This window comes from Leguminivora glycinivorella, chromosome 22 (assembly GCF_023078275.1).
Source record: "Leguminivora glycinivorella isolate SPB_JAAS2020 chromosome 22, LegGlyc_1.1, whole genome shotgun sequence".
Taxonomy (NCBI): domain Eukaryota; kingdom Metazoa; phylum Arthropoda; class Insecta; order Lepidoptera; family Tortricidae; genus Leguminivora; species Leguminivora glycinivorella.
In genome coordinates this window covers 57,810-70,070 of record NC_062992.1, presented here as the reverse complement: position 1 = coordinate 70,070, position 12,261 = coordinate 57,810, and the positions used below count along the sequence as shown (strand labels likewise).

Here is a 12,261-nt window from a genome sequence, read left to right as displayed (position 1 = left end):
AGTGCCCGCTTAGCCGTGCGTGCTGCGTGCACCTGGCCCGCGCGCACGCCGTGCACGTCTCCGTGCGCGCCAGCGGCGACATCGTGCCCGTCCACACTGATGTAACTACAGTATAGCGGCCGCACTAGTGCCCGCTCAGACGTGCGTGCTGCGTGCACCTGGCCCGCGCGCACGCCGTGCACGTCTCCGTGCGCGCCAGCGGCGACATCGTGCCCGTCCACACTGATGTAACTACAGTATAGCGGCCGCACTAGTGCCCGCTCAGCCGTGCCTGCTGCGTGCACCTGGCCCGCGCGCACGCCGTGCACGTCTCCGTGCGCGCCAGCGGCGACATCGTGCCCGTCCACACTGATGTAACTACAGTATAGCGGCCGCACTAGTGCCCGCTCAGCCGTGCGTGCTGCGTGCACCTGGCCCGCGCGCACGCCGTGCACGTCTCCGTGCGCGCCAGCGGCGACATCGTGCCCGTCCACACTGATGTAACTACAGTATAGCGGCCGCACTAGTGCCCGCTCAGCCGTGCGCGCTGCGTGCACCTGGCCCGCGCGCACGCCGTGCACGTCTCCGTGCGCGCCAGCGGCGACATCGTGCCCGTCCACACTGATGTAACTACAGTATAGCGGCCGCACTAGTGCCCGCTCAGCCGTGCGTGCTGGCGTGACCTGGCCCGCCGGCACGCCGTGCACGTCTCCGTGCGCGCCAGCGGCGACATCGTGCCCGTCCACACTGATGTAACTACAGTATAGCGGCCGCACTAGAGCCCGCTCAGCCGTGCGTGCTGCGCGTGCACCTGGCCCGCGCGCACGCCGTGCACGTCTCCGTGCGCGCCAACGGCGACATCGGGCCCGTCCACACTGATGTAACTACAGTATAGCGGCCGCACTAGTGCCCGCTCAGCCGTGCGTGCTGGCGTGCACCTGGCCCGCCGGCACGCCGTGCACGTCTCCGTGCGCGCCAGCGGCGTCATCGTGCCCGTCCACACTGATGTAACTACAGTATAGCGGCCGCACTAGAGCCCGCTCAGCCGTGCGTGTTGCGCGTGCACCTGGCCCGCGCGCACGCCGTGCACGTCTCCGTGCGCGCCAACGGCGACATCGGGCCCGTCCACACTGATGTAACTACAGTATAGCGGCCGCACTAGTGCCCGCTCAGCCGTGCGTGCTGCGTGCACCTGGCCCGCGCGCACGCCGTGCACGTCTCCGTGCGCGCCGGCGGCGACATCGTGCCCGTCCACACTGATGTAACTACAGTATAGCGGCCGCACTAGTGCCCGCTCAGCCGTGCCTGCTGCGTGCACCTGGCCCGCGCGCACGCCGTGCACGTCTCCGTGCGCGCCAGCGGCGACATCGTGCCCGTCCACACTGATGTAACTACAGTATAGCGGCCGCACTAGTGCCCGCTCAGCCGTGCGTGCTGCGTGCACCTGGCCCGCGCGCACGCCGTGCACGTCTCCGTGCGCGCCAGCGGCGACATCGTGCCCGTCCACACTGATGTAACTACAGTATAGCGGCCGCACTAGTGCCCGCTCAGCCGTGCGTGCTGCGTGCACCTGGCCCGCGCGCACGCCGTGCACGTCTCCGTGCGCGCCGGCGGCGACATCGTGCCCATCCACACTGATGTAACTACAGTATAGCGGCCGCACTAGTGCCCGCTCAGCCGTGCGTGCTGCGTGCACCTGGCCCGCGCGCACGCCGTGCACGTCTCCGTGCGCGCCAGCGGCGACATCGTGCCCGTCCACACTGATGTAACTACAGTATAGCGGCCGCACTAGTGCCCGCTCAGCCGTGCGTGCTGCGTGCACCTGGCCCGCGCGCACGCCGTGCACGTCTCCGTGCGCGCCAGCGGCGACATCGTGCCCGTCCACACTGATGTAACTACAGTATAGCGGCCGCACTAGTGCCCGCTCAGCCGTGCGTGCTGCGCGTGCACCTGGCCCGCGCGCACGCCGTGCACGTCTCCGTGCGCGCCAGCGGCGACATCGTGCCCGTCCACACTGATGTAACTACAGTATAGCGGCCGCACTAGTGCCCGCTCAGTCGTGCGTGCTGCGTGCACCTGGCCCGCGCGCACGCCGTGCACGTCCACACTGATGCCGCTCAACTATAAGCCAAGATATTTAATGGATTTAAGGTAAAACCCACCCCAACTACTAGATGGAGAATTCAAACCGACTCAAAGTCACCACACAAAATTTCTGTAGTAATTTAGTACTTGTGTTCCGACGAGAAAGTTGAAAATTGAATAATCTATAAGTATCCTTCGTAGTGTTGATTACTTAGACTCATCGATAAATGATATTAAAATAAATGGAAGCTAATACCAAAGAAATGTGTCATGTAATAAGTCATAATATTAAAATAATAATATAAGTTGGTGCCAAAATGTATTTTATTTGGTGTGAAATGTTACTAAATTTGGGGCTCAGTTAAACATATGCCATATTTTATTGATCAAACTGGCGTTAATACGCTCTCTAATATAATATTTTCATAACGCATTCCGTTTTCGTGGCATAAAAGCAAACGCATGTTTCAAAACATGGAATATTTTGGTTTATGACGTTATATAGGGAATTGATCATTGTGTATTGTAAACGTATAAATTGTATCAACAAAATATACTTATTATTAATTTACGAAGAATTTACATTAATAGTTCTGTTGTTAGTTGTTTTAAAATATCAATAAAAGAAGTAAAAAAAAAAGTTTTTAATTCTTAAAAAACTACAAAATCATCCTTTATATTTAAAACGTCTATTTATTTAGCATTAGTTCAATTTGGTCCACACTCCGTGCCCTGGTCTCGGGCATGGCGAGCAGGACCGCAGCGGCGCCGAGCAGGTTGACGGCCGCGAACGCGTAGAAGGCGGCGTGCATGCCGGCCGCCGCCGCCAGCGGCGCGAACAGCGCCAGCTGCGCGGACGTCAGCGCCCAGGACTGCGCCGACACCAGGCTCAGCAGCTCTGCCAGTAAACATTCGTTGCAGAAAGAGGGTTGGGTACAGTCACCGGCAATAATATCGTACAAAAAGAAGACAGCTTAAACACGGTGTCCGGGGATCGGAATTCCTGTTCCCTTACCGTCTGGCTATCAAAGGGCTAAAAAGAAAATGGCCGTCTCGAAACAAGGAATTTCATTCTTGGATATAGGCAGCCCAAAAGTGAAACAATAGAAGGTAGTAAGTAAGGAATGTGACAACGGACCTGCATGTTAAAAGTCTCCCGTCATGAAGACATAGGGCACGGGCAGCACGCCGAACGCGTACACGAACATGGCGGCCACGACGGCGAGCAGCGGCAGCCACGCCGGCGCCGCCCGCCAGCCGCGGCAGCAGCAGCGCCGTCGCCAGGCACGCCTGCGCGCACGCCCCCACGCAGAACGACCAGCCCAGGATCACCTGTGGACCGTGCACATTGCCTCTCTGTAGTCTTTTATTATATTGTGTGCGCTAGTACGTCGTACCGTACTGAGCGCGCGCAAACTAAGAAATTTGGTGTCGGACGTTTGGTGTCGTGAACATCGTCGGAATGCATTTCATGACACTTCAAGAGAGTTAAATTGTCTCAATTTCATCACAAAAGTAATATAATTAAAGGCACCGACCACCGAACCACGTCTAGCTCATCAACGAACTAAAATTGGTATTCGTAAATGAAGATAAGAAACATTATATAAAATAGTGTACCCGTCTGCCAAGTCTCTCCATGAGCAGCATGGAGGCCGTGGAGCCGAGCATCATGACGGCCGGGAAGCTGTCGGCGTGGAGGCGCGCGCCGGCCGCGCCCAGCACCGCGGCGCCGATCGTCACCACGGCGACGTTGCCGCTCAGCGTCGCCGCCGACACCACCGCCGTCGCCACCAGGTACGCCCTGCGCCACGCGCGGTTCTTCACTGAAACGTTATACCTACATGTCACTCATTATGGGTACCCGGAAAGTAGATTTAAGGACAGGTACACCGTGGGGGTTTTCGGCGCGAAACCTAAACAGACCTACTTACCTAGCTGTTTTAAGGAAGTCAGACTGTTGGCTGACTCAGCTTCATTAAAAAAGTGAATCTCTGTCCTAAGAATAGAATCTCTGTCCCTTTTTCAATGAATAGTTCAATTAATAAATCAACCAGTACACGAACTGTTTACACATCAAATCTATTAACAAAAGCGCAACGCTATGACTCATTACTCCATAAACATGGCGTCGAATTTGTGGTCTTTAGCAATTGAAACAAGGAGTGACTTACTTATGACCATAATAGACAATGACGGCAACGTCTTGTAATATTCCTCCTCGTTCCGCAAGGCGACCACCTCCTTCTGCACGGAGCCGTCGCCGTCGCCGGGGCTCAGCCCTCGCAGGCGCGCTATCGCCTTCACTGCTTCCTAAACATAAAACATAATTTTTAAGAAAAAAAAACCGCCGCCTTTGGGGTTCTGGTGAAAGCTACTTGTGAATGTTGGATTATGTAGAAATGTGTAGGTATTTTTTAAAACTGCTTTTAATACTTTAATTATTTGATGGCAACACAAATAAATATACGTATACCGTTGCCAACGAGCCATGGAGCGTAGCATACTAGGTGTCAAATTGGTGGATCGAGTCCGGAACACCACGCTACGCTCTAAAACTCAAATCGTCGATGTAGCTCGGAAGGCGGCCAAGTTAAAATGGGACTCGGCTGGTCACGTCTGCCGAATGCCTATGAGTTGTGGGCCAAACTCACTACAGTGTGGGAGCCCGAAAACTCTGATCGGGGATCCGGCAGACCCCGCCGGCGATGGAGGGATGAACTGGACTCCTTGGAGGAATGGTCAGACATAGCACTGGATAGAGATCAGTGGAGAAATTGGGGGGAGGCCTTTGCCCAGCAGTGGGACACGACGGGCTCCAAATAATAATAATAATACCGTTCAGGCGTGTACTATTATATATTCTGTGGTTAAGGTTTGAGGAGTTTCCTCAACAATTCCTCATGAATCCGATTATAAGAAATCGAACCTTGACAAAATTTGACTTGAAAACTCAATATTCTTAACAAACATAACTAAATAAATGTCACTGTTCTGAACTTAAATGCAGGCTATTCTTATAAAAATACCAAAGTCACTATAAGTGTGCCGTTCAGATTTAAGGAGTTCCGATCTGATCTTCATCAGCAGTTCCACTGCACCAAATGTCACTGTTCTGGACGTAAGTGCATGCTGTTCTTATAAAAATACCAAAGTCGCTATAAGCGTGCCGTTCAGATTTGAGGACTTCCGTCCTGACTATCATTAGCAGTTCCACTGCACCAAATGTCACTGCTCTGCACGTAAGTGTATGCTGTTCTTATCAAAAACACCAATTGTAAACACATGTGTATGCAATAAATGATATGAATATGAATATGGAAATTGATTATGTCGCGTACATGCTTAAGTATAATTAATACTAGCTTTTACCCGCGGCTTCGCCCGCGTAATAAAAGAATTCTTATTGAAACGTTTACAAAAAATAAGATTTTCATTTGGATCAGTAGGTTTCTTTGTAGGTACATCTGTCCGAGATTATTTCGATTAAGGTAAAGCGGGGCAATTCTCGACTGGAGGGGCCATTGTAACTGATCTATTTGCTGTACGGTCAGCCATGAAAGTGGTTTCCCACTTTTCGACTCTATTGATCAAAAAGTGGTAAACCACTTTTTTGGCTGACTGTACCTTACACATATTACTATTGTTTTAAAAGAAATTCTTGCAATGATTGTAGAATTGTTACACAGCGACCACAGCGTAGGTAGTGTAGATATGTATGTATTTTACCTATATAAATATTTATACTGGGGAAACTTCATACAACCCACATAGCCAGTATCTCGACGCTATGGTCGGTAGGGTAAAAAGTACTTCCTTGCATGTAGATGTAGATGTAGTGTAGGGACGCCTGGCCGGATACAGGCGGGCTGTCGATCGCTGGTGCGTTCATTCAGCCCAATTCCCTGGAGTTGGAGCTGCAGGTTACTGTCCCGGCTGCCCTCCCACACTTCTCTCCTCAAATCTTCTTGTTTTCCTGCAGAACAGAAGGACATCTTTAAGTTTGACATCCTTGAGTTCATCTTCTCCCAGATTGTCTCTACCGAATGTGTCATGTCGCGGTGCCGCATACATGACACATTCTGCTAGTAGGTGCAAGCTAGTCTCCTCCTTACCACAGTGTGGACAGGATTCGTCACTACTGATACCTATTATCTTCATATGTCTGTTAAGGGTGTTGTGTCCCGTTATGATACCGGTCAACATTCTTAGACTGTTCTTACCTAGTTTCAGAAGATACTTAGTTCTCCTTTGGTCTCTACCTTCTATCATCATCTTCGTTTGTCTACAACTGGTCTCTCTTTCCCAGGCTCTTTGTGCTTCCATCTCTTTTATCCTCTCAATGACTCCTTTCGTGACGTCAGCTGACATAGGCAGAGCCGGTTCCGGACCCAAGAATTCCGTCTCCGCCCCCGCCCTTGCCAACTCGTCCGCTTTCTCATTACCTGTGACTCCCTGGTGTCCCGGTACCCACGCAACCGTTACACTTCTATGCTTGCCTATCGAGTTTAGCTCTTCCCTGCATTCTCTCACCAGGGACGAGGTCACCGATATTCTCTTCAGAGCCTTTAGCGCCGCTTGACTGTCGGTGTATATTACCACGGCTCCATCTTGTTTGTCGCTTTCTTTTAATATACGTGCACAGCGCGCTATGGCACATACCTCTGCTTGGAACACGCTAGTGTATCTCCCTAGTGGTATCGACACCTTTTCTCCTAGTTTCGGGATTACTATTCCCGCCCCTGCTAGCTTTGTAGAGCTTCTCCTAGAGCCATCTGTGAAGCATATAGTCGTTGGGTGCACGACCTCTACCTTCCAGTTGTCTCTTTCTCCTATATGTACCCTATACTTCTTATCGAAAATCTCCTCCCTCTTTATGAGGTCATTATTGACCATCAGCATTTCTAGTTTTGATAGTGCCTCTCTTTGTATCAGTGCGTGTCTCTTGTCCACACAACTTCCTCTCCATTCCTTGCATGCTTTCATTCTGTACCACTGTTCCATGGCTCTCTTCTCTGCCTCAATCCAGAGGGGCTTTAAGCCTATCAGCACCTCCATAGCATGTGTCGGGGTGGTTCTCATTGCCCCCGTCATCATGAGGCAAGCTAATCTTTGTACTTTTGTCAGATTCTTCCGATATTCTCCAATATGGGTCCTGTGCCACCAGATCACCGCCCCATATAGCACCCTGGGTAGGATAATGGCTTTATAAATCCAGTGGATCATACTCGGCTTCAGTCCCCAGTTCTTCCCTACTGCCCTTTTACATTGGTACAGCGTTCTTATGGCCTTAGCCGTCTGCTCTCTGATATGAGTCCTGTATCTAAGCGAACTGTCAAGAGTAATGCCCAGATATTTGAACTCGTCTACCATTTCTAGTTCTACACCCTCTATTTTTATGGGTTCCAGCTCTTTTTCCTCTTGTTAGTGAATAACACCAGCTTAGTTTTTGACGGATTGAGATCCAGTCCTCTCCCTCTGCACCATCCCAGTACCTGTCTGAGACCTCTTACCATTATGTTCCTCATGACACTGAGGACCATGCCTCTCACCAGTAGTACTCCGTCATCAGAGTAGGCCTGCATGTACAGGCCTCCCCTGTTGAGTTCTCTTACCATAGAGTCCAGAAGTAGGCACCACATCAAGGGTGACAAGCAGCCTCCCTGCGGGAACCCCCTCCTGGGACTAATCGTCTTTGTTATACCTCCCAACTCCGCCGTAGCATACTGCCTATCCACTGCGCTAATGTCGGTCGGATGCCTTCTCTCACCAGACTCTCCTCCACGGCTTGGAAGGTAGCCCTGTCAAAGGCCCCCTCCACGTCGAAGAAGCAGCCTAGAGCGTACTGTTTTGATTCTAAGGCCCTTCCTTGCATTATCGCTTACAATTTTTTCCATTTTGCTTATACTTATTGCAAACGTAAACATATAAAAGGCAAGCAAACAACGATCTTCTTACAGCACATTGAATGTAATAGTTATTACGGATGCAGGATACTCGCCGATGCATACTTACTAATCCTTTCCCACTGAGCCACCTGCATTTTACACTGCCTAGATATCGATTGCCGACCGATTATTCCGACCCCAATCCCTATTCTTATCCCCGTCCCTATCTCTATCCTTGTCCCCGTCCCCGTCCCGTCCCTGCCCCTGTCCCTCCCCTATCCCTATCCCCGTCCCCTATCCCCGTCCCCTATCCCTATCCCTATCCGCATCCGCATCCGCATCCCTATCCCTATCCCTATCCCTACCCCTACCCTACCCCTACCCCTACCCCCTACCCCTATCCCTTCCCTATCCCTAACCCTAACCCTATCCCGTTCCTGTCCCTGACCCTGTCCCTGTCCCTGTCCCTGTCCCTGTCCTTGCCCCTGTCAAATTATCATGCTAGGAGGTGAACTTTGAAAAATCCTTTCTTAGTGCTCCTCTAAGGAACTTCCGTGTCAATTTGAAATCTCTTGAACCAGAAGTAAAGATAAAAACTAAACCTATACTTATGGCTATTTTGGATATTTTAACCCCATTGCACAACAACAGGGGAGAAAATTTCTTTTCCACCTCATTCGATTTTAAATATTTATCGTGATCAGCGACCCGATAAACCATAAAAACGATACCCATATTGTGTTTTTGACTTTACCCCCTTTGCACCCCTTTAGGGGTCAAATTTTCAAAAAACCTGAAACATGTCTTTAGGAATCCTCCTGTGAAGTTTCGAATAAAATAGTCAAACTAAACTTGTTTCCCGATACAAACTTTGAACCCCCATTTCACCCTTATAAGAGGAGAATTTTGAAAAATCCTTTCTTAGTGCTCCTCTACGCCATATAAGGAACCTATGTGCCAAATTTGAAATCTCTAGGACCAGCGGTTTCGGCTGTGTGTTGATATGTCAGTTAGTCAGTCAGTCAGTTTCTTCTTTTATATATTTTTTGATATTTAAACCCCATTGCACTACAACAGGGGAGAAGGTATTTCACTTCCGCCTCGTTAGATTTTAAAAGCGTTGTATTTATCGTGATCAGCGACCCGATTAATCATAAAAACGATACCCATATTGTTTTTTTGACTTTATCACCCCCTTTTCACCCTTTTAGGGATTAAACTTTCAATAATCCTGAAACATGTATTTAGTCTATGTCTTTGGGAATCTTCCTGTGAAGTTTCGAATAAAATAATCAAACTAATCTTGTTTCCACATACAAAATTTGAACCCCCATTTCACCCCCTTAGGAGAGGAATTTTGAAAAATCCTTTCTTAATGCTCCTCTACACTATATGAGGAACATATGTGCCAAATTTGAAATCTCTAGGACCAGCAGTTTCGGCTGTGCGTTGATATGTCAGTCAGTCAGTCGGTCAGTTTCTTCTTTTATATATTTTTTTGATATTTAAACCCCATTGCACCACAACAGGGGAGAAGGTATTTCACTTCCGCCTCGTTAGATTTTAAAAACGTTGTATTTATCGTGATCAGCGACCCAATAAACCCTAAAAATGATACCCATATTAGTTTTTAGGGTTCCGTACCTCAAAGAGGAAAAACGGAACCCTTATAGGATCACTCGCGTGTCTGTCTGTCCCTCTGTCACAGCCGATTTCTCCGAAACTACTGGACCGATTTACTTGAAATTTGGCACACGTATGTAAACCTGTGGCCCAAAGACGGACATGTAATTTAATTAAATGAAATTTAATCACAGGGGTCACTTTTGGGGGGTAAAATTGAAAATTAAAAATCAAAGTTATTAAAACTATATTGTGTTACATATCAAATGAAAGAGCATTTTATCAGCATCGGAAATATATTTTTTTTATATTTTTTGTTTTGGTAATTTAGAAGTAATTTAAGAAAATAAGCAAAAAATGACCATTCCCCCCCCCCTTATCTCCGAAACTACTTAGCGTAAAATTTTCAAAAAAATACACGAGATAGCCCTCTCCATGTAGATTACAGGAAAACCTATTAGAAATCTACAGTCAAGCGTAAGTCGGACTTAAGAGAAAAAACTCAGATTACGAATTTCACTCACTGCCGCTGCAAGTAGTTACTAAACGTCTTAAAATTGTGTAATCGAGTTGGACAGGTATAAAGAAATTCATTTCTGTCTTTTTCTTTTTAGAACTTGTTCAATTTTTTTTTCATTTGTACAAAATGACTTAAGTTCCTACTAAAAAGGAGGCGCTTAAGACCGTTTATAAATTGACTGAGCAAAATTTTATTCAAATCGGTCCAAAAAAAGGTGTCTGTTGACGAAAACATAGAATTTGTGCCACCGAAAGCCCAAATCTGAAGTCCATTTTGCTCTATCTCTTATCGTTTCCGAGATATATACGTAAAGTCTTGAAAGTTCGAAACGTTAACTTTGCCATCATAGTCGTTCAGGCGCTCATGAGTTCTTTGTATGGAAAAGTTGAAAACCGACTCGCACTTGACCAATGTTCATAGAACGTTGTGGTTTTTTTTTTATTAGCAAAAATGACTTAAGCGCCTTTAGAAGTGTAGGTGCTTAAGACCGTTTGTAAGTTAAAGTTAGCTGTGATGGCTCAACGAAGAAAGAAGATTTCAGTATCCTACTTATCAGGGCGAGCGGTAGCGAAGCCCTCCTATAGTCGACAAAGTTCCGAACCTTGTGGTACATTTTTTGAAAAAACTATCACGCCTATGAAGTTGTGCTTAAACATAGTAATTTATATTCATATCTAGATTTCATATCTGTAAAAAAATATTATTTTATTGTCATTTAAAAAAAAATCAAATCTCAGTTTTGTGTTCAATATTGTACTACTAACGCCATCTGTTAGGACTCTAAGGAGTAAGAAAACATCGTTTACTATTTTGTATAACTAACGCCATCTGTTAGAAAACTAAAGAGGTAACGTTGTATTTTTGACGTCTGTCAACTATGACGATCAATCGAAACTTGGCACTGGAAATGGCGCGTAATTCAATTTTTCTATGGGAATCAAAACTTAGCCCCTACATTTTTAATATTATGTTATGGCTCGTCAAAGTTTAGGAAGCCAGCCAGAAGCCAAGGGAAGAAAGGGAGGGAGAGAGAGGTTATCAACACGGTGTTTTCAGTCAAAAGAAAAAGTAAGTTTTATTTATTTATTTATTGTTGAGAAACCCAATGTACTTAGGATATGTTTAGGAAACTCAACGATAGAGTTGTTCGCTGTCGTTCGCTAGATGTCACTGTTACCCCCGCAAACTGGGCAATGACTTGTTTTCGTAAAATGTATAAGTATTTTTTGATGTCCACATTTTTCGTTAGATGTCGCTGTACCACCTGCAAACTAGCGAACGGCATTCTATGGTTCAATAACATATATTTAAATTGTATTAATTTCATCTTTTTTAGGGTTCTGTAGTCAACTAGGAACCCTTATAGTTTCGCCATGTCTGTCTGTCTGTCTGTCCGTCCGTCCGTCCGTCCGTCCGTCCGTCCGTCCGTCCGACCGTCCGACCGTCCGTCCGTCCGTCCGTCCGTCCATCCGTCCGTCCGTCCGTCCGTCCGCGGATAATCTCAGTAACCGTTAGCACTAGAATGCTGAAATTTGGTACCAATATGTATATCAATCACGCCAACAAAGTGCAAAAATAAAAAATGAAAAAAATGTTTTATTAGGGTACCCCCCCTACATGTAAAGTGGGGGCTGATATTTTTTTTTTCATTCCAACCCCAACATGTGATATATTGTTGGATAGGTGTTTAAAAATGAATAAGGGTTTACTAAGATCGTTTTTTGATAATATTAATATTTTCGGAAATAATCGCTCCTAAAGGTAAAAAAAGTGCGTCCCCCCCCCTCTAACTTTTGAACCATATGTTTAAAAAATATGAAAAAAATCACAAAAGTAGAACTTTATAAAGACTTTCTAGGAAAATTGTTTTGAACTTGATAGGTTCAGTAGTTTTTGAGAAATATACGAAAAACTACGGAACCCTACACTGAGCGTGGCCCGACACGCTCTTGGCCGGTTTTTTGACTTTACCACCACCTTTTCACCCTTTTAGGGGTTAAATTTTCAAAAAACCTGAAACACGTCTTTAGTCATATGTTTTTAGGATCCCTCTTGTGAAGTTTCGAATAAACCAGTGAAACTAACATTGTTTCCCCATACAAACTTTGAACCCCCATTTAACCCCCTTAGGAGGCGAATTTTGAAAAATCCTTTCTTAGTGCTCCT

At 47.1% G+C, this 12,261-nt stretch overlaps 1 protein-coding gene across 1 annotated transcript; it reads right to left on the bottom strand.

Moving 5' to 3' along the window:
* Positions 1–2,749: 2,749 nt before the first annotated feature.
* LOC125237649 lies at positions 2,750–4,561 on the bottom strand. Its single transcript, XM_048144777.1, has 4 exons — positions 4,239–4,561; positions 3,685–3,890; positions 3,203–3,396; positions 2,750–2,962 (listed from the first exon to the last, which is right to left on the bottom strand). The coding sequence occupies exons 1-4, from the start codon at positions 4,246–4,248 to the stop codon at positions 2,773–2,775; spliced, it is 600 nt and encodes a 199-aa protein (XP_048000734.1). The 5' UTR covers positions 4,249–4,561; the 3' UTR covers positions 2,750–2,772.
* Between the last annotated feature and the right edge of the window lie 7,700 nt (positions 4,562–12,261).